At 41.0% G+C, this 23,202-nt stretch overlaps 1 protein-coding gene across 1 annotated transcript; it reads left to right on the top strand.

Moving 5' to 3' along the window:
* The first annotated feature begins 555 nt into the window (after positions 1 to 555).
* LOC135991132 (protein NDNF-like) lies at positions 556 to 6,969 on the top strand. The gene is made up of 4 exons (XM_065639420.1): positions 556 to 589; positions 2,690 to 2,879; positions 4,493 to 4,626; positions 5,618 to 6,969. The coding sequence occupies exons 2-4, from the start codon at positions 2,698 to 2,700 to the stop codon at positions 6,967 to 6,969; spliced, it is 1,668 nt and encodes a 555-aa protein (XP_065495492.1). The 5' UTR covers positions 556 to 589; positions 2,690 to 2,697.
* Positions 6,970 to 23,202: the final 16,233 nt, after the last annotated feature.

Genomic DNA, 23,202 nt, shown 5'->3' on the forward strand with positions numbered 1-23,202 from the left:
ACCACATGCTCCGTGGAGGAACCATCAAGCTACTCATGCAGAGCTGGTTTTCTGGAGGAGATCGGCATGCCCCTGGCTGGCTTGTATGAAGGGCTAAGAAGGGTTAACAGTGTTTGCTCTCTCCGTCTCACCCCCTCCTCCTCCCTGTGCATTTCTGTGGCAGACCTGCTCTCTGGCCAGCTCCAGCAGTCTGGCTGGGGCTCTGTGCAGTTGGAGAGTCCGGCTGCCCGCAGGCAGTGCCGGCAAAGGTGCTTCCCAGCCCTCCAGAAGGAACTCTAGAACTGAAAAAGCAACAATCAGAACACTGAAGACTTCAAAATTATGCAAGTTTAAAATAACCTTTGGAAACACCCAACTTAAGAAAACACCAGAAGTCTCTGGTTATTTTTCCTTTTCTTGAAAGACTGCAAGCATTTTTGTTACTATGTCTGCTCAGGAGCCATATGGAAAAATGAGTTCACTACCCTTAAACTGGTTGCACAGTTCTGGTTTTTATCTGTCTACAGAGAACTGAGAAGTCTATATTGTTTTATTTTTTTCAGCAAAGATAACGAGTGGTCTGGGGATCATCTGGCCAGGAACACAATAGGTAAGCAGAGTATTTTTTTGTGTAACATATTTTCAAGAGTCTGAGAGTATACTGTTTGTGTAATTGAGTGAAATCAGCCTTTAGCATGATGTTGTCTTTGGGATAAGCTGATTATAGGTTGGTTGGTTGCTTGGCTTGTTTGTTTTCCTGGACAAGAAAAGCTCAGCTGCTGCGGTATCAGTGTGGTTTGCAAGATCCTGTCATTTAAGCAGCAGAAAGACTTTTTTCCCCCCCAATCATCTCCAAAGCACAGAGCAACTCCAATTCCACTGTCAAAGGTAAAACAAAATATTTGGGATTATGTTTTGAGTCTGTAAGCTATAGTTAGACTGCAAGAATATCAAAGTGGCAAAGATGACTCAGTCATAACAAAAGCTCTGGTATAATAACATTAAAATGGAATTGATAAAATAAGCTGTTCTTTCAACTTGTTCAGATAGTTGTTTAGTCTTGCATTCAGCTAGGTGCTAAAAATATTACAAAGAGGAAGAAAATATCCTAACTTTATTAAGATGTTAAATAGGACATTCAGATGAGCTAGTAGTGATAATTTCAATAATAAGATCGCCGGTACTAAAGATGTGCATTACTTCAGGGATCACAGATGAAAACAAATTACATACATGAAAACCTACAGATGCATTCAATACTAGGTTTAAATGTGCATGTTTGAAATTGATTTGTAAAGAAACTAATTCTTTCATAAAGTCACTTTAATTGTAATGGACAGAAGGTCTGCTGAATTGTAGGTATTTTGACTGCATAAGATCTTTTGCACATTTGCAGGCATCATGAGGTAAGTGCTGATCTCAGAAATGAGTAAAAATTACAAAGGGTGGAGCCTTTGTCTTATTTCCTCTTCTATCATTAGCCAATAATCAGATTTAACCAGAATCTTTACTACTTGCTGCTTGTAAGATGCAATAAGCTACTTTTTCCGCAAAAAAGGGATCTTGCTCACAGAGCTCCCTCTGCTTTCCAAATCCCTGAGCTACAGCTGGCACCTGCATTAAAGGTCCATGCCCTTCTCCCTTTTATGCCCTTTCCACTTTTGCACTTTCCTCTCTTTTTGAAACTGGATGTAGCAGACACAAATGTGTAAGGATAATGAATAACCTCACTTAAGAGTGTATTGTCAAAATTTCTTGTCCTAACTGGAGCCTCTTATCTGTGCAGCTCTGTGGAATGTACGCAGCACACTTTAAATAACATCACCGTCTTCAGAGATGATTTTTAGGACTGTTTGTGTGCATTACTTTCATAGATTCAAAGCTGATGATAAAGCCTCCTAGCAAAAGGAGGAGGACATACATGATTTTTGAAATCTCTTATCGGAGTGAATCCAATAGGCTGTTATAAGTTCCAGAGAGCAGCAAATGCTCCGATGGGCTGGAAATGGTGCAGGTGTGAAAGGGTTGTTCAATAAAACAATCTCAGAAGGATTTCTCTAGCCGCTCTACAATATTAAATCTTTTCTCCAAATGAGATACACTAAGAGCTCAAACTCCTAAGTATTAATTTAGGGATTTTTATCCAGGATCCCCTACTTTTCATCAAACAGTGTCTTACATTGCTCTGAACAACTTAATCTGATCCTCTTCTCTACACATACCTGTAGTCATGATTGATGAAATAAAAATTCAATGATCTGTAACAGAACAGTATAAGCAGTGTTTGGGATATAGTGACCTACTGTAAGTTTGAAAATAGCAGTTCCATTACAAATAACCCAGCCTTGAAACTTGGCAAATGAGCACTATAAACCAGAAAAAATATTTTAAATGTAATTCTCCACTAATTTTGTCAGCAGTGAAAGGGTTTTTTAGTAACTATCTTGTGCTATTGCACTTGTGCTACATTGATTGTATTTCTCCATAATAAAAGACTTAATAGCAGCTTAAATATTTGCAGAGAGATCTTCTGAGAAATATTTCTCTGAAAACTTTAAGCAATTTAGCAAAATGGAGACTGGCATTGTTTGAATGCCTGCCTTGCTGCAATTATCATAAATACAAGGAAAGACACAGAAAGAGAGGGCCATTGATTATTTTCTCACCTAAGACAGCAGTTTCCATTCACTTTTGTCATCTTATTTTGCAGTACTGAAGATGTTCTGGTTTTATCTGCCTCTCCATCTTCTCATGGTGGCTTGCTTGTGTCATTCCATAAAAGTGCCCACCGCCAGTTCCCAACAGAGCTTCAAGACCGATCTCTTCAATTTCTACCACTCCCTGATACTTGCTGATGGTAAGGAAACTACAGTTCACCTGCTGAAGGATATACCTAAAAGGTAAGAGCAAACCAGTCACTCCTGTTCTCAGATCCTTCCCTCTGACACTGGGAGCTACAGGCTTACCAGTACAAGCCAAGAATTGCCCTGTCAGTGTCCACTGAATTTCCAGAGAAATACACCATTGCTGTCAAGCTCAAGGGCCTTTACCTGGAATGTGGAATAACCCTCTGAGGTGAAGTTTAGATTCATGTACGTATTTCAGGCACTTTTCTGTAGTGTTTGTCAGAGCAGCAGCAGAGCTGATTCAGAACAGGTGGACTCCAGCAACAAACAACTGCGCCACATAAACGGCCTGGCTTCAGACATGTAGAGATACATTAGCGATCCTAAATTCATTGTGAAATACAGTTATCTTACCCAGCAAATTAACTATCCAAAAAAATCAATATCCGCACAGATTTTCTTTTATCAGAAAAACTTCTGCGAGTGTCCTGCACGCTGGAAGTGTTTTTGTTGAATGATGCTAAAGCTTGCTAAGATCAAAAGTGTTTTGCATGTGGAAATTCCACTTCCCCAAAATATCTGCAAAGTTTTATGCCATATGTAGACACAGTGGTGATCTAGATATTGACTGGCACTGCATCTTGGGTAGCAAAGGCTGATCTGCTTGTTGGGGAACAGACAGACTCCAAGTGGTTGAATCTGAGTCATCTTTGAACAGCGACAAACATGTGTGGATTTTGACACGTACCCGAGCAGAGTGCTCATGGAGCAGAGAGTGAGCCAGATGGTTCTGTCTTGCTATGCATCGCATGGAAACTGGAACACAGCACATGTTATATAATGTGACAATGCTCACAAGAACAAAATTAGGAGCTCTCCTTGTCAAAGGCAAATGGGTATTGCATTATCAGAAAAGCAAATTTTGCAATGCTCTCGTGGCATAACATTAAGACTGCAATTAGGAAGCAAAAGCCCCTGCAGTTTAGCACGATCAGGTGAGAACCTTATGAATCCCAGAGTCATCCAAACAGGAAACCAAGAGATGACAAGTTTTGGCTTAAAGGACTCAAGAATGTGGAACTGTATCCAGTGAAGCTTAACTGTAACCCAGTAGCCATGTCCTGAAAGTAAGCCAGACCTCTAGGCTGACATGATCTATCCATAATGACTAGGCTTGTCTCACTAATGAACAAAAAAACCCCTTGAATTGCTTTTATTTAACTGCACAGTGAGTGACTTAAGTCTGTACATTTCTATGGCTCTATAAAGCCCTTATACATTAACTCAACAGAAATAAACAGAAGTCCAAAGGAGTCAGACAGGAGGCTGGGCTTTTTTAAGCAGGAGTGAAAGCCTGACCAAGTAGACTGATGTAACTTTGTGATACTCACCTGATGTATGTTAAAGTTCAGTGGGAAAAATATTGCCTATAGTAAATGGAAAAAACACTTAACAGCAAATATTTGTGGATTAGAAAAAAAAATAAACGTGTTCTTTCCACAGCTGAAGATTTCAGACATTTACCATCTCTTTGTGTTCATGCATCTCAAAGACCATCAGTCATTTCTACCCACAGTGGAGTGACACACAGCAGAATGGCTGATTACAAGGAGTCTTAGACTTGTATTTCCTGACACTTTCCCTCTGTTTTTAATCCACATTTACAGGTATTACTTTGTTTTGGAGGAAGGCAGAGCCCTTGCACCTTTCACAATAACAGTGACCCCCTGTGATGTTCCCATTGAATGGAGCATCCATGTGCACAAGGCTTCAGCAAGTTTCCTTGGAAAAGCAGCACAAGGTAAGACCTTTGGCCTGCCCAAGCAGAGACAAAGCAAGCATAAGCTGTTCGTAAGGAGTTGTGGTACAGGAAATTCCCCACAGGCTTAAACATTTCATGCCTCCCTCTCCTATAAACTGGCATGGGCTGATGGGAACATTCCTGTCTCCATAGGTGAAACATGGGATTTTACCATCAACTCAAGCAAATTAAGGATTACATGCAAAAAAGTTTAAATCTAAGGTTAATGTTTGGGGACAACCCTGGATCTTCAGAGCTCCACAAATACAGATTGGCTTTACAAGCTGTTTATACTGACCCAAACTTCCCCCTGCTGCCTCAGCTCTTTTTCTGTGGCTTAAGCCACTTGAACCACTCATTTTGCTCCCCACAGTGGTGTGGACAAGACTTGGCTGTTTATTTTTTTAGGAATACCATCTACAATGGCAGTAGACATTAGGCTGCCTTTAGGCTAAGAGGAAATTCCTTTCGCTTTCATGATTATTTTTAAAATTAATTTTTCAAACTAAAATCTGAAAGTTGCCATTAACAAGTTCTTACCTGTCAGGCAGGTACACCTGACTGAGAAGTTCAAATAATGTTCCTTTGAACTAATAAGTTCTCCCACTTCATAGGAGACAATGACACAAAACTAAACCAAAGAAAACTTTCATAGAAAGTATGATTCTCCTTGAATAAAGTACATGAAGAGACAGCCATTGGAAGAAGAAAAGTGTAGGGACATCAGGCACAATACAAGTCAAGCTTTTGCAAGTTGTAGTTTTATAATTAGTCTTTTTGAAAACATAATTCTCCAACTGTGCTGCTAAAATAAAAACTACTCAAATTTTACTTTAATAAATAGTCAGTAGCAAAAAGTATTTTTAGTTATAATTATTGTTTTCAGGAAGAAAGTGGGATGTTCCCTGACATATGAACAATGAAACTTATGTGACATGCTTTATTTCACATCTGTTAAAATAGAAGTTACAAGTCTGCTTTTTGCCTGCAGGTGATCTTGATACCCAAGAAGACGCAACATCTCAGAAGGCTCCAAGCATGGTATCCACCATTTTTAACTATAAAGGAAATTCTGTAGAGACTTACATGGGTATGTCTTCTCATTCTGCCCTTTATATGCTAGAGTTCTTATCCACTGAGCGAGACACACACATTACCGTGTACTTTACAACTGACACAATATCTGGGCACCTCTACCCAGAACTTCCAACAGATCCACGCTTAGATGTTGTTGGCATTGGGTATACGACAGTGACTCTGACCTGGAAACACAGTCCCTCTGTCTTGCAACATAGAGAAAACATCCAGTACTGTCTTCTAGTTAATGAAAAGCACAACTATAAGAGCTTATGCGCTGCTGAGACAGCAATCAGATCCTCTGGAATGAAACTGCCACCTGCATTGGCTTTGTCTCTCTCTCCCTTCCTTCTTGAACCACAGCAGGTAATGATATTGTCCAACAGTGAATTGAGCATCATCAACAAAGCAAGTAGTGGGGAAGTCAGGCAGATATGCGTGGGTACCAAGAACACACACACAGTACCCAATCTCAGCCCCAGCACTCAGTATTACTTCGATGTTTTTGTTGTCAATCTCCTCACAAACGCCAGCGCTGCTTACACCGGCACATTTGCAAGAACACTGGAAGAACCTGAACCTAAGGTGATGGAGCTGAAAGATGGGAAAGTGATTCAGGTTGTCCTGGATGGGAAAAAAGATAAATTCTACAGCCTGCGGTACCAGGCAATGCACAAGAAAATACAGTTCTCCTTTCAGTTGTGTCATGGCCAAGTACAGATTCACGTAACAAAGAATGGTAAAACAGTGGCACTGGAAAACATCTCAGGGCTGAGGTATTTCTCACTGAAGGGAAAGCTGCTGGACACATATTTGGTGCAGCTGAGGTCCACAGAGGAGACTAACTCTTCTGTGAAAGTCCAGGTGTCCTCCCATTTTCACAAGCCCTTATTCCCACTTCTTCCAGAGAGCTTAAAAATCAAATCCTTCAGTAAACTGAGGACCTGCAACTCTGTCACCATTGCCTGGCTAGGAACACAAGAGGAGACCAAGTACTGTGTGTACAAGAAAAGGATTGAAGAAGATCAGGTCTGGAGGGAACTGCGGAATGCAGACAGGTGCTCTGGACCCGAATCCCGACCCAAGTCAGAGAAAGTGTTGTGCAAGTATTTCTATGATATAAATCTCCAGCGAGCTGTCACTACAGAGACAATCCAAGGGCTGGATGCAGGGATACTTTACTTGTTTGATGTTTATCTCTTTGGGCCGTCTGGCATCCCCATCAGATATCACAGCAAAGTTGTGAAGACCAGAAAAAAATGTTGAAGGTTTTTGAAGAAAGGTTTTGAAGTGAATGAAGACTATTATAAAAATCTATGCCAATCCATGCCATAACCTGTGCAGTTTAAAACATACTGAGACAAAAAATTTAAAGCCGTGAGATTCTACAAAGGAAACATCTTAATTGTCTAGATTATTAGGCTTACTTTTGCATCTTCTCTCCTGTATAAGTTGGTTGTTTTTTTCACCTCAGGTATCTCATTCAGACGTCAGAAACAGACCTGTGAAACAAATCCATGCATATGGAAATAAAATTCCCACAAGGGCACCCATGAGAAATACGTTGGTTACCTAAAAGGCTGAAATCCAATACAGAACTGGTGGAAAATGCCTCTCAAGAAGCACACATTATTTTAAAGTCCCAGAGAGTTTTCCACTTCGCGTAACTCCATCAGCTAATAAGGAACTGAGATACCCCACAAGTCAGGCTGCTCTTGAGAAACTGAACTTCCCACCGCTTGAACAGGGACGGAGACAAAAAGCAATCAAAAAAAGGCTGTGGAACTGGTGTAAAGCTCCACACCTTGAGTAAAGCAGACTGAAAGACATCTTCCCCTACCGCATGCATGTTTCCTTGGCTTTCATTTCTATAGAGAAACTGTGCTTTGTTAGAAACCAACAAAATTCAGGCCAGGAACTGGCTCTGGATCCAGCTTGTCTGGGGAGTGTACAAATACACCGCTGTGTTGCTGCCCATGGAGGAGAGCAGCCAGTAAAGAGTCTTGCCATGGAAAGGTGGCTTTCATCTATATTCTGATATGAAGCCCATGCCTATCACCATGTGACTCCTGAGTGTAATATAATCACTCTTTGCTTCCTTAACCCAGCCTATATCCATGAATGCATTGTTTTAGGGAAAGTTAAATGTGGTTTTCCTTATAAATATCATGGAGGGAAAAGTATTTGTAGTAAAAAAAATCCTGACAAATACTTTATTGTCTTGTTTCCTTGATTATCTTCCTTAAATGACAAGAGTGTAAAAAAATATAAAAAAAAGTCTTCATAAAAGTAAACTTACACCCTACTTCAATTATCAGCAGAAAATATTTTGCACATAGGCTCTTGGCAGGTCTGGAATTTACATATAAAGAGGTACAATAGATTCACTGACCCAGAGGTTGCCAGAGAAGTCTTGCCCATTGTAATGCTTTTTGCTCCACAATTACACTAAGCAAAGAAATTGTTAATTCCACTGTTGTACATTTCAGAAGCCTGCTTGCAATTCAGAGTCATCAAGGTTTTAGTTTACTCTGAATAGTTATTAGTTCCAAGCATGCTTGGAGGCTCCTGGTAAGGACTGAACCCATCCTCTGTGCACACACAGAAGATTATACATTTCCTGCTCCAAAGACTGGGCAGTGTTGTGCACCCTGTATAGCGCACACTATACATTGCCAGACTCATTATTCCCAGATGAAGGGCTCTCACCTTTGCATTGGATCAGCTGCAGTATCTGGGCTTTGTCTGGGCTTTACATTCCTGCAGGCGTTATTCTGGATTGAGTGGTGCCACAGCAGGACCCGTATGCTCTGTGACCTCCTCCCCACACTCTGCCGGCCTTTTGGCTAATTACAGGGGCTGGCAGCTGCAACACCTTCTTTCCAGGACAAGCCTTCTCTTCATTCTGCTCCTGCCAAAAATAGTCTGAGCTCAAAGAGCAGCAGAGGTCACCTCCACTTGGAAATCTTTGTTTTCTTCTGCCTTCCTCCTCAGTTTCAGGCATTTGTATTCTGGATGAACTTCACTTAGATGCTCTACAAATGACTGTAATAACAACCATAATAACAACAGAGGAGGAACAGGAAGATCTGTTTGATTGTAGATACCATATATTCTTAATCCTCTGTCCCCAGCCTGGCAGAGCATTAACCCTTGCTTTTACCTTCTATACACAAATGCCACAAAAATGTCACTGGGAAGAGGAAGACACATTGGCACCTTGCCCAATACCAGCGTCTCTACTGAAGAATATCTTTCACTACAGAATTGGCTTTAGATTTCTCAGCAAAACCTTGGTTTAGGTCTGTAGCCAAGAGGTCTGAGGAAGGGGTAGAAGGACAGCGGGCAGCTCTGAAACCGCAATTTTCTGCAGCTCCTGCAGCCCAGGCTGTGGCTACTGCTGCTGCTGGGGCGGGGGCAGTGCTGGTCCCTGGCTCACGAGAGGAGCTGCCACCCACAAGTAACAGTCCATCCAAAAGCAAAGGCCCCTGCGCACAGGAGAGCGAGCTTGGCTATAGAGAGGAACACACCGTTCTGTCAAAATGCATTGCCTCTAACACAAGCTGAGCAGGCGTCCTGCCCCCGGCGAGCAGCCCACTTTGCTCATGCATGCAGCCAGCCGGAGTCCGTAACAGACCCCAGCAGCAGCAGGGAATATTCCTCTCCATTGATCTTTCCACTGTGATTCTGCCTGTGTGTGTCAGACTGCAAACCTGTTCTCAACTCATTTGTGCCCATACCCGGCTTATGAGGCAGCCTTTGGGGGCACTAATTGTTAAGTTGGGTGTCACTTCACTGACTGTCCTGGGCTATGTTACACCATTGGTGCTCTTCCTACCCGCTACCAGCAGCTCACCTGCACAGCTCCCCATCTTCTCTTTCAAAGCTGTTCGGCATCTTTTAATCTTCTCTCCCAATCATTTCACAAGTGCTTGCCTGTACTGCAGCCTGACCATAAACTTTTCCCAAACTTAGTTCACCCCCTTCCTTTTTGTTATGCTTTCTGCAGTCTGTCTTGCTGAATTTCTAGGGAAGCTCAGTTCCTGCAGTCCAGCCTATCCTAAGCTGTCATCAGCTCTTCCCATCTGCTCCCCGTCCCTGCCGAATCTGGGTCACATAGGAAGTACAGACATATCTTCATGGAGAATATTTCAAGAGCAATGTTTTGCTTTTGTGGATCATTTAAAGTCCTCAGCATTGTTGTCAGACCAAAGTACTTTTACTAGTGTTCAGTGGTGGGTCCCAGCTTTTCTATGCTTCCAGCTATCGGATCTCAAGTCCTGTCACAGCTGAGATCAAAGCCTTTGGCCATGCTTCGCTTCCCAGCATTTTTTTTTTTTTTTTTTTTTTTACAGAATTGCTCCCATTGCTAAGCCACCCCTCCACATAGAAAGGGGGGGTCAGGGGTATCAAGAACAGAGAGGGCAAGTAAGAGAAAACAGGTTTCATATCCATGTCCCCTTCCCCTGTAGACTCTGCCTCACAAACACGAAACAGTGAAATAATAGAGCACAGGCTTCTAAGTTTGCCATCATATATACCTGTAAGCCACAAAATAGTACAGCGAAGGGCTCTTCAGCATCACTTTCCAGTATTTCATGCAAGTACTATTGCTGGAAACTTTGAAACATAAAACAATAACAATTGCTCATTTAAGTTACGCACTTTGGAAAATACTGCTACGTAAAGCCGATGTAGAGGTTTCTGACACTAGGTTCAAGGACTGATGACATGAGTCAATATTTAACTGACATTGAGAATCATCTAGTCTGTTATTCTTTTTTCCTCCTGTATTTAACAGACCATTTATTCATTGCCTTTTACTTTGAGTTTCCTAACAAATAAAAATACCCTTCAAGGTGGATCTGGTAGTCTTTTAGAAATTGTTCCCTATCTGTCCAGAAATACATTCAGGAATGCATTCACTGCTTTGAGCTTTTATTTTTTTTTTTTTAATTTCATCTTTGTATCTTTGCATTTTTTTTTCTGGCTAATACCTCCCCACCGAGGAGACTTGCTTTTAACTTCAGCAACATGTTAAAAATAATCTTGCTCTTTTGGCCCCAGGTGCTGGATTGAAATCCTGCTCACTAATTGCTTTCAAAGACACAGAACTGATGTGTTTGTTTACAGGTATACACACTACCCTCATTTTGGGCTTTATTACTGTTAAGTTGTCAGGGTTTGGTGGGTGAATTTTATGAACTATAGACACTGCTGTTTAACATTTGGCTACACGTAGCTTTGCACAAGGCTTAAAATCCAATTTTAAAACTCAAATAATATTAGCACTGACAGCAAATCCAAGCCAGTGACTCCAAAATGCCAAAGGCTTTCAGGTGCTGTTAGAGCAACTGAATCTCTGGCATTTAGAGAAAGATGGATGACTTGGCAGCTGAACGCTCATCCAGCAAAATGACAAACCCAGACAAAACAAAATAGATTATATCTTCGGGGATGAAAGCAAACAAAACATGCACAGCTGCTCATCAACATTACCTATTCTGCACATGCTGGATGAGAAATCAACAGTGTGACAAAGCACAGACAGTGAATGTGCTTCTCTTGCAAAACAACAGGTATTTCCTGGGCAAATCTGCCAAGGAATATTAAGAAACAGCATGTAAAAAGCAGCTAAATTCACTAGAAGAGGCAAACAATAAGTATGTCACGCTCCTGCATTGCATTCTACCGCACAGCAGCACAACGCAGGTCCAGGACAAGCCCAGAGCCCGCTGGGCAAGGCGCTGCCGGCCTGAGCTGCTGCCGCTCAGCGGCCAACGCTGCCAGAGAGGGCTGAGCATCCCGGGCAGCTCCCGAAACCCCGTGCTGCCGCCAGGCTGTGCGAGAGGCAGGAAGAGCTTATTTGATAAGGCTTATCAGGAGGAAATATTTCAGTTGAATTGAACAAGCCAAGCATCTTGTTGATAAGATTAAGGCAGAACAGATAGAAGAAAAATCTGAGGAGCTTTCATTTTATTTTCTTTTAGTCTTTCATGTGTTTCATTTTGTGTTTTGTTCTTTTGTTGTTGTTTAAAACTAAAGGGTATAAAAAGTGATAGCCAAGGAACAAAAAAACCCACAACACCCACAACAAAACATTTGCTGAAAGGATGGTAACGTCAGTGTGGCCAGTGCCTCTGAGATGTTCAAGATTGCCATCATCTGAAGCATGGGAGGTTCCATCTGAATACGAGTAAAAACTTCTTTACCTTGAGGGTGACAGAGCAAACAGGCCCAGAGAGATTGTGGAGTCTCTTCCTCCGTAGACATTCAAGACCCACCTGGACACATTCCTGTGCAACCCACTCCAGGTGTACCTGCTTTAGCAGGTGGGTTGGACTAGATCTCCAGAGGTCCCTTCCAACCCCAATCATTCTGTGATAATGTGATCACTGATGGGGTCAAAGCTCCTATAAAACAGAGAAATAGAGTGGTACCAAGGACAGCCACAGATTTCATGAGGTTAAAGTGGGGAGTGTTACTTCAGACTGGATCTGCCCACCCAGGTGTGACCCCAGACACTCCCTGACAACTCCACATCTTCTTCTGCAGTGCCCTTGCCCTGCGGCAGGTTCTCTGGAACATTACCTCCCGGTCTCGCTGAAAACCCTAAGCAGCAACTTAACTCCCTCCAGAGCAAAATGTCCCACCAGCACTCTAGGACATGGGCAACAGACCCCAATTTGCCAGGGATTTTTTCTTCAGGGATTTTGGTCACTGATTCTGCAGCCTCAGAGAGACTGAGGATTTGCTCACAGGGACCAAGCACCATCCCTGGAAAGCTGTATACCCTGTCCTGCTTTTGCTCTGGGGAACACGCTCTGCGGCGCTGCTCCTCCACCTCAAAGTCTGGAAAGCATCGAAGGGCAGCCTGCCCCAGCTGACAGCAGAGTAGATCAAGGAGGTAAGCACCAGAGGGCTGTTTCTTGCAGGTATTGGTATCGGTGACACAGGAGCTCAGTTTAAAAGGGTTGTTTCAGACACCTGTGGTAAATTGCACTGAAAGCAGAACCCAGTAGGAAAGGAGACCTTCAGAGGCCAGGGTGGGAGCAGAAAAGCATGAAGAATCTGAAAGTAGTGAGGTACAATTTGTGGGGGTTTTTGTTTGGTTTTGTTTTTCTGTCATGGTTTGGTTTGTTTGGGTTTGGTTTTGTTATTTGTTTGGGTTTGTGTTTGTTTGTTGGAGTTTTTTTTGTTTGTTGGGGGTTTTAAATTAATTTGTTTGGGGTTTTTTTGACCTGGACAGAGATTTCTCCAGAAGGACATTCACTTTCAGCAGGGCTCTGCAGGAGCCCTGGCAAAGGCTGTCAGTGGGACACATCCATCCCGGCCCCGCCTGCAGCATTTTCCAGGCACCAGCACCACAGTGGTCACTGTGATGCCAATCACTTTTTTATTCTCTTTCTGGCAAAAGGAAGATTGTGCTTGACTGAGCTTCACTACTGATTCATTTCTGTCTCTGAGATTCAGTGCCAGCCTATAAACCACTAAGCCCTTAGTATTTCTGTAGCTCGTGACTCACGCAAACAAGAGAACTCAGCATGCAGCGTGCTCTCTGTACTAAGACTGTGACTCTAAGGAAATACTCAATCTGAGTCTCCTTTAGAGGCCTCTGGAAATAACCACACACAGCAGACTGTTTAGGTAGTGTGCTTTAAGACCTTAGTTTCACATCTAAGAGATCAGCTATATTGAAAGTAAAAAACCTGCCAACCACAAAAAAACAAAACAAGGACTTGAAGCAAATAGGCAAAGTCTAGCTCTTCTGTTCTCACTTTCTTCTGGGAGGCACAGGTCAAAACCAGCCTGGCAATACTTGAAGTGGTTCTACACAGCACAGCTGTTGAGAAAAACATCCAATTTAAAGATAGAAATTACCAGTGTGGGCTCCCATACTTTCTGTGGAGGCATGAGGAGAACAACTATGGCTTTAAACAGGTTAAATGCATCTCCTCAATGAGCTTAGGGCATGGCCACCCACATAATAACTGGAAAGTTTAAGGTCAGCCGTTTGAGTGGATCTCTCAGCTACAGGAGCACAGAAAAACAACTCTGCCATGTCCCAGTGGAGAGTTTCACAGGAATAGCGCTGAGAAATGGCTGAGCAGCACAGCTAGCAACCTGACTGGTTTCCTAGGCCTCACTAATGAGGTACGGAGGATTCAAGGCTGTTGAGAACACGTGCCATCTGGTCAGAAAATTATTTGAAGTCAACGCCTCTGCACACAAATAACCAACAACATTACACTAAGTACATTTGTAAGATGCATAGGTGGGAATCCATGAGGCCTCCTCCTGAACATATCTTCATTTTCATAAAACCTGTGCTACAAACAACTTTATATGAAGTTACACAGTGGTATCTACAGATATCAAGCCACTCCTTAACAATATGTGCTCTAGGCACTACTAAGGAAGAGAGCTAAAGCCCTCTCCACACACTCAGCCAGATACACATGAAGCTCCTTAACAAACCCACGCTTTCAAATCCCATTGTGCTTGCCTTGGAAGAAGTTAACCACGAGCAGGGACTGGAAAAACTTGCCATAAAACATAACTCAGAAGATGTTTCAGAAATGAAAACAAAAACACCACCAAAACACAAAACAAACAAAAGAGACAGAGAAGAGTAGATGGGTCAGAGTTGAGTTTCCCATAATTTCAGGAACTAACAAAGCTACGAACAATAAATACACATCACCATGTTTCCAGAATGCTTGCAATATTGAGATGAGTGGTGCGGGACAGCAGAACCATTGCTGTTCACTGCAGTGGTGCCAAGGGTTCATCTCTTAATGCTTCACCCACTGCACCCCTGTAATTAAGAAGTTAATTCCTTTACCTTTTCCCCATTCTTGATACATAGACAGTAATTGTATACATAAGCTACATGGCTTAACAGTATCTCAGTGTCATGACTTTGGGCCAGTTTCATGATTTTTAAGCATTTGGAGTTGACAGTACCCATGACTGTGGATTGTCAGCTGCAGATTCATGAAGAACTATGAAATCAAGAGCAGTTTGCTTACAGGGACAATCCGGCAGCCTCAAGATGCTTACTTTAAATGATGTAAAGTGAACTTGGAGGATTCTTTGGCCTTTTTTCATACAGAAGAATCCCAACCAGAGAGAGAACTGATATTAAGCACGATTGTCAGTGAGCAGTGCCTTTGAGGACAATCCACCTACAGAGAGGGATTCCTTTCTTTATCTACAAGTCAAAGGAGGAAACTATTATTGGGTTGACCTCAAAAAAACAATATCAAAGACTTGTATTCAGGCAGTTAGTTTCATAAGTGGGTCAAACCCTCTGGTTTTGTAATATGTGGCAAAGTCCTCTGAAAAACAGATTTCCAAAAGCACATAGTGCCAGTTTCTGAGCTCAGATTGAGAACCCACAAATTGGCTGGACCATGAGAAGTGCTTTGCACATATTATCTCCTATTGGGACAAAATCTTTGAAAATCTGTCTGTAACTCCATGAAACCACAACACTTACATCTGCAAACAATTCAGCCCATAATATTTTCCCCCCAGTTACACTCACGCAAAGGAAAAAAATACTACTTGTATAGAAACTACTTTATCCATGTTATTCACATATACTGATGCTCAACTCTCTAGAATACCTGGGAGAAAGAAGCAAGGTGGAGGTTTTTTGTCCCAGAGTAGAACTTAACTAGCTACAAAGAAAGAGTCACTCCTAATCTCAAAATACAAGTATTCTATCACTAAAAAGCAGACTCTTTCACTTCAAAATGAAACTTCTTTAAAAGTGACCTCAGAACTCCTATTAAAGCAAATAGTTTTTGTTGGCAAGGGTAGTTATTCTTGAAGAAAGGACTCAAAGATAAAATTGAAAAGTGATTCAAAATGTGCAAAAAAACTCCTGTAAGTCTATAGTTCAAAACAAGGCATCAGAGCAGAAATGAGCAGTTCACATTGTGTTGGGGATAGTCAGTTCTGACTGGAATAACTGACAATTATTTAATAGCCTTTTGAGTCTCATAAATTGGCAGCAAACCTGATATTTCAGCTATTTGGTTAAAACTGTTCCTTGTCTCTAGGGTATTGCTGTTTATTTGCCTCAACTCTATTAATCCCATCTTAACCAGGTATTCAGAAAATGCGTGATAGAAGAATTGATCTGTCAAAACATACTGAACATTCTTTTCCAGAGGATTGAGAAATAATTCATTAAAGTAGTTCTTTTGCAACATCCTTTGGCTACGCTGTCCCTCCCACTAGCTTCTTATAAGGATGAATAATTACATCTATTATTTTCTCATTAGTTTCTTTCTCTACAGGCTTTAGCAAGATACTCACATACACTTTTACTTCGTGTATAGCAGGAAGTTACTCTTTTTCCCCATAATAAAACAGTTCCCCATTCACTCCCCAAGAAAAGTTTGTAAATTGTCACAGCAAGGCACAATGACATGCAATGGTAAAACTGTAAGCATGCTCATATCCCATTGTGTTTCAAGGTAAGCAAGTGGAATAAAAAAAAATAATGGAAAGACCAATTCTTAAGTGCATGAGAGAAAGAAAACTAGAAAGAATTACATACAGCCTTCACACAGGATGAAGCAAATCCATGTCTCAGCGGTTACATTGGGCAGTTGAAAAGCTTGGCTTCCATGCTATAAGTCACCTACAAGAACTTGACCTCCTCCAAGTGTCTTGCCAGGATTTGCAGAGTTCCTGGTTTTGGTTTGCAGCCTCTTTTGCCTCAGACCATCCCTCTCCTGCTGCTTGGGGTCCCTTCACACACATCCAGCCCTGTCTGCCCTGCAGACCACGTTCGCTGTGGGGCTGCCAACCGTGCAGGTAGCACAGCTGCTCTGAAACACTCAGAGGCTCTGAAGATGGTGCAAAATGAGAGGCATTATTGCCAGGCATCCATACTAAGCTTCTTACATTCAGAGACACATCCTTCTGCTTGCCGGAAATCACAGAGGACCAGCAAGTTGCAGCATTATGACAAGAATACAGAAAAAAAAAAATCTAGACACAAACCTAGCTTCCCTGTCTGAATTTTCTGTTCCCAGTAGAATAAGGGTGAACAGCATACTGATTTTTTTTCATTTGTCCTTTTACAAAATTATGGGTTATTTTCAGAATGCAGCTTTGATTTAAGTACTGGTTGGTTTCGTTCAGACTTGTATCCAAACTTTTTTAAACAGTTCTGTTAAAACAGTTAAAAGAAGTAGTATAATGTTCACCGTACTTTTTCCTTTAATAGTGAAATGTTTTGACTGGAAGCAATTTGGGTCAGGAGCCATTTCTTTATTGTAACTGTATTCAGGCCACAGCACCGATCCTGATGGACCAAAGTACAATAATAAACGTGGTGGGTACCGATTGTTTATGCTCACTTTACAGTAACTGAGTAGTTTTACCACTAGGTGGCACCAGAGAACACTTAACATTCGTACAAAGGACTGCTGGAACCGAAATCTGGAATGGTCTCGAAGCAGATATAGACACTAAATTTAAAAAGTCATCTTTGCTACGCATATGAGCAGTTTAATTACTTGACTGTAAGTGACTGCTTTACACAGCTCATCAGAATGCAAGTTATAGTTAAATCCACTATTTCCTTATTAGCAGGTTTGGTTTTTTCCTAATCTTAACCACACATGAGAAATATTTAATGCGAAATTGCCTTACAGTTTGATTTAACTGAGATTAATGGCTTTGTAGTGTTTTATTTGTCTTACTGAAAAGAGAAATATATCTGTGCCCAGACAATTCCAAATGTAGGCTATTAAAAAAGACCCTTTCAAGAGTCCCTGTGCATACCTGGTACAATTCCAGCTAGGTCTATGAATAATTTACCAGCTAATGCACTCATTCTGTTTATGAAATAATACTCTTAAGAACAGTAAGGCAGGACATAAGCAGTAGCCATATGTTTCTTCTTGAATTCCAGCTAGACAAATGACCTGAAAATTGCTGTTGCAAGAACTTCTAAAACATATGGCTAAGTACAGGGAATTTGTTAACTTCTTGTGTCAGATCCAAGAGTTTCCAATTATCAACAAAAGATGGCATACCAACCCAATTACTCCTGATATATTCCAGTCCAGATAGATTCCAAGTAACCATAGCTGTGTGGGTGTATGTGGTTTGAAATAACAGGAATCACTGAAAATTTAGTGTAAATAAAAAAAGTAGACCTTCTACGTATCACATCCAGACAAATGTGTCCCAGTGTGCTGAATGTGCTTTCAACAGGAAGCAGGAATTTTCAGGCATCCTACCAGCGCTGATTTCCAGCCATCATAAACTATTAGAGGTACATTTACTTTCCAGCATTACAGAAAAATCCTGCAACAGCTTATTTATTTCATTTGTCAGAGTGGAAAAAAAAATACATGTTTCTTACATAAGATAACAAAAATGTACCAAATCATTTTCAATTACATTCTTTTAAATTATTAATTGCAGATTGCTTTGTAAAGCAACATCCTTGTAGTGCTGGATAAACATGAGGCTACAATTAACAGTCAGAACACTGTTACATTATGCATATTACTGATACATCTGACTAAGCAACTGAGTCCAGTCCCATGTTCTTACTCACAGGAGTACTTAGACCCAGACTCTGCAGACAGTGTGTTCTCATACCATGCCTTATCCAAAGAATCTCTAGGCATTCTACTTGACAGCAAGATGGAAAAATAATGATAAATTCACAACAATGAACCAGAATTCATAGAACCACTAAGGAAAAAAACATGAGGAACACATTTGTAAAATAAACAATATTCCATATTCATACTGTGAAACTTATTACATCATTTTAAGAGCTATATGAACTGTCAAGGATTATTCCCACTGTACTATGTCAGTGTGGCAATCCAGGTCAATGGCAGTATATTCTTCACCAAGTATTTCTGCGGTTTAGTTTTTGATTTAATCCCACATTCATCTTGTGAGGAAGATAAAGGTCCACAGGTCACTTCACGCTGCATCTATGTTTGAATTCAGTATGTTGAAAGCCACTGCTTAAGTCCTTTATATTTAGCTTCCAACTACTGTGACTGTTCTAAGCTTCAAGCCGTGAGTGGTAGCAAAACATATGAAATGACAATTATCTATAAGCAAGCCAGTTACTGAGATGTTTGCCTTTTGGTCAGCCACAGCCCTGCAGTCACTCCTCAGATGTCAGTCCCCTTGGGTCACATTGTGCAACCCCCACCAGAGCAGGATTCACTGACTACACCACAGACCTCTGGCTTCGCTCTAGCGGGAGCATAGCCTGAGTAAAGGCTGTGGGGACAACCCCAACGGGCCCCTTGCTGAGGAAAAAGCCTGAAAGAAACCATGTCACTGGTGAAGTGAGAGGGGGAAAAAAACCCATGAAGCCCAAGAACCTCCTCATCTTCCTCGAGATTTCCAGCTAGACAAGCTCATTGTGAGAGAGACTAGGTCATTCCAACAAAGGAAACAAAATTCATGGAAAATGATCCCCAAATACTTAGCACAGACTAAACATTAAAATAAGTGCATGTACAATAAGTGTTTAAGAGTCTAGAAATGCAGTCTTTTCTTAAAGGCTCAGCTTTCACCTTCATGAAACTGAAAACACCCCAGATTTAACTAATCCCTTATTTATTATATCAACTTGAAGAGTAGTACCTGAGCTGTTAGTATAAAAAAGGCAGTTTTAAAAAACACAACTTTCGTCTAATTAATATGTCACAAGAAAAAAAATAGAGAGGTAAAAGAAAAAAATCACATTTTGTACCTGCCTAAAGTTAACTACAGTAGGAAGATTTAAAGAAAAACTTTGAAAAGATTATTCTGAAATTTGCTACCTCCATGCTGAGTGGAGATGACTGATGTATTCCTCCCAAACACAAGATAAAAACTAAACGGTTGTTCCTTATCAGAGCAAACAATATCTGGTACTGTTCATAGGAATTTCCAATATTAACCCACCTGTAAACCAAAGAAAACATTTTCTCATAGCTCAGGAATCACAGTGCCATGGCAGCTCATTTGTAAGACGCAGGAATGTTGCTTGTGAGACTTAATCTGGTATGAGCACATGGAGGTTTTTCAATGATTAGCTATTGTTTTATCAGCTCCTTGATACAAAAAGATGAGTTCTCACCAGAATGTTAATGATATCTAACTGGCAATACTTCCTCACCACCAGAATAAACATTAGTAGTCAACAGGTTTCCCTAAGTGTCCTTATACACTTTTTTCCTACTAAAAAGTGGAAAAAGTATTCAGAAGACTCTGCCATGGATCAAAATACCAACTTTTAAGCAACAATTCACTTGCCAAAACATCAGTCCCCACCACACAATATGCTCCGCTTGTCAAACCTGGGCTCTCAGACTTGCATACAGCAACAGCCAAATACATATTTTTATCTCCTCCTTTTTGTGCAATTAATTTTGTTGGGGATTGTACTTTGTCCCTGAAGCGCATTCACATGTCAGAGCTTCAAGTATGTGACTCCATTCCAGCAACACACTTAAGCAGACACATTAATTCAATCATACAAGTCTATTGATTTTGGTGAACCTATTTGTACACATTAAGCCAGGCTTAAGCACCACAGTGAACGACAGCCTTTCTTTATATTCTTAGATATTGTCTAGAATCATCTAGTTATCTTTATGTCAATAAATGTATGTGTTGTCAGCTTCAGCCATTTCAGAATAGTTGTGTCCATGGTTTTTATGGTATTAGCTAAACGTGGATGTCGTGGTGCCACAGAGTGGCTGCTCCAGGGATCTGAACCCTGCTCACCCTCCCTGCCGAGGGACAGGACATCACAGGCTTGACTACACCACTCACAGGGGATCCAAGCAGTCTGTCACTGCAGTAACTATACATCTGCCACTGGATTATTTGTCTATTGTACTGGTTTTGTACATAAATGATTACACATCTTTCATCTGCTTTCACCTCAAGACATACATCCCCTTGGCCACTCCAGCGCCACCCAGTTGGTTGCACAAAATGAGTTCAGGAAGAGGACAGACTGAGTGAGCTTCATTTAGCACGCAGTATCTGTGCAGTAGTCCCCGTATCGCAATGTGACATTTCACAAATGAGAGCCCCCATGTCCTTGGCTTCTTACACCCCTCTGAGATGGGTCTGCTCTTCTCTAACCCCACCAGCTCCTTCTTGTGCATGGTGGTTGTACAGAAGAGTACTGCTCGTTAGTCGGAATCGCTGCTGCACCTCTTAAGATTAATTTGGTTACATGGTCTCAAACAGTGGTTTTGTACTGGATATTAAAAGATTAGTTTATTTTAAATATCCTAACAGAGTCAGATAAGACACACTCAGCCCATTTTATTACAAAATACATAACATTCTTAGAGAAAAATGTGCGAAACTCCCACAACTATTTAAGTTAATAATTAAAAGGCCTTCCCCTAGGGTTAACCAAGTCAAGTTAGTGATTCATCTCATTTAAAAGTGCACATACTAGGACAAAAAAGGAATGGAAAGCTGTTTAATTATTTTTGCATTTCATCCATGCACAGCTCTGTATTATAACAGCATACAGGAGTTCAATATACTTCCAGAGAAGTAAAATATTGCTGCATACTTTGGTAGTTGCGACAGAGTGCAGCAAGCCACATACCTTAGAGCCATCCAAGCCTGCCAGTGCCCCTCAGATTGTTATAGAAGACATACCTGCATATCTGAAACTACTCTGGTGACTGCACCAGTTCAAACTCTGGCATTCAATCAAGATACAGGCAAACTTGTACCTGTAAAAACACATTTGCAAAGTTACTTTTACTTTCTGGATAGTCCATGATAACTTGCACCTGGTAGTCCTAGCCAGTCACTACTCCAAACAATGCTTGAAAAGCAAATTTGCTTTAATCTCAATACTGTTCACAGCTTTGCAGAAATACTAAACCACAGGAGAAGGCAGCAAGTGGAAAAAAAAATCCAAGAGGGAACAAACAAATTAGGTGCTTGATTCCTATTGTAAACGAAACTAAATTGACTGCCTAATTCTATTTGTTTCGTGAGAATCCATTATTTTCTAACATACTCACCTACACCAACTAAATCCAGAAAGATGATAGCCCCAGCAGTCCCCAGTTTAGCGTTTTGGAAAGTAGATCCGCCTCTTCTGCTGCCAGAAAAATCGCTCAGCAGAAAAAGACAACATTAGTGTGGTCAGCCTTACAAGGGATGACTATTTACTTGAGATACCAGCCGATTGTCACACAGAGCTCCAGGGGAGCAACTAGTTGCTGCCTCCATTAAACAATAAACAGGGTTTTCATGCCGAACCAAACTCAGTCCCCATGCCCCCCATCTATAGGAACCAAAGCTTTCTGCAGAACAAGAGAAAAGCAGCAGCTCCAGTCGCCACAGCAGAGGTGCTGTATTTCCCAAAGGCCATTATCACCCCATGTAGCTGATACATTAGGGACCACCTTCATTTAAAAATAAAAAAGAAGGAAACAACATTCAGCACAATCCTTAAGAAAAATATTACATACCAAATTACAAGAGTGCAGCACCAACTCCAAAACCAGAAAGAAGTGGGAGACTAGAAAGATAATCAAATATGATACTAGAACAAGTTAACAAGTGATTTTTGAACATTTAGGATATAAGGCATAGCCAGATTTGTCTATAATGTGCCATGGCTTCAACTAGCAGATGTAGTCCATAATGAATAGTAAAATATGCCTTTAACAAAGTTCCACATAACATTCATGTAAGTAAACTAGAAAATTGTTGTTGAGACTAAGTTTCTAGAATAACAACATAAAACAGTTTGAAATACAAATTCAGAAAAAAACACCTTGGTATATTGCATATAAGAAGAAAATAGAATCATAGATTGATTTAAGGTGAAAGGTCATCAACCTGGTCCCATATTCAAAGCAGGGTTGATTAGATCAGGTTGCTCACAGCTTTGTCCAGTCAAGTTCTGGGCCATCAAAGGATGTAAAGGCCACACTCTCCCTGTGCAACCTGTTCCAATATCTGACCACTCTTAAGGTGATTATGTTCTAAATACAATCTCTTCAGGACTTTGTGTTCTAATACGTGCCCACTATCTCCATCCTGTCATCAGCTGACTGCTCTTGTAAAAAAAAAAGGAAAAAAGAGTGGCTATCAGTCAGGCAACCCTTCTATCTGCAGCCATAGGAACACTGGAGATTGTGCTGAGGGCAACACCAATGGTTCCAGAAAAATACCATTAAATTAGTTGTTCTAGTTGGAAAGAAACACCAATTTATGTCTTAAATTAGTTTTCAGATGAATTCTATGTGAACATACAATCTTAGTAATTACAGTGGAAACCCAGGTTTCGCTTTACTATTTGTAGCCCATTAATGCAGTAAGATAGCAAGCATTCCTACATAATTAGCCTTGGTAGTAATTGTATTTAGAGGTTTTTATTTTTTAAGAGCAAGACAAACATGAGCCTAGAAATCATCAAAACACAGAATTTTTTGAAACTAACCTTTTGAAAATAGGCAT

Source organism: Caloenas nicobarica, chromosome 7, assembly GCF_036013445.1.
Source record: "Caloenas nicobarica isolate bCalNic1 chromosome 7, bCalNic1.hap1, whole genome shotgun sequence".
In the NCBI taxonomy this organism is placed as follows: Eukaryota; Metazoa; Chordata; class Aves; order Columbiformes; family Columbidae; genus Caloenas; species Caloenas nicobarica.

Coding starts and splice junctions, on each gene's coding strand:
- LOC135991132 (XM_065639420.1), top strand. CDS start 2,698: ATGTTCTGGTTTTATCTGCCTCTCCATCTTCTCATGGTGGCTTGCTTG. Junction 2,880..4,492: donor CTGAAGGATATACCTAAAAG/GTAAGAGCAAAC, acceptor CCACATTTACAG/GTATTACTTTGTTTTGGAGG. Junction 4,627..5,617: donor CCTTGGAAAAGCAGCACAAG/GTAAGACCTTTG, acceptor TTTTGCCTGCAG/GTGATCTTGATACCCAAGAA.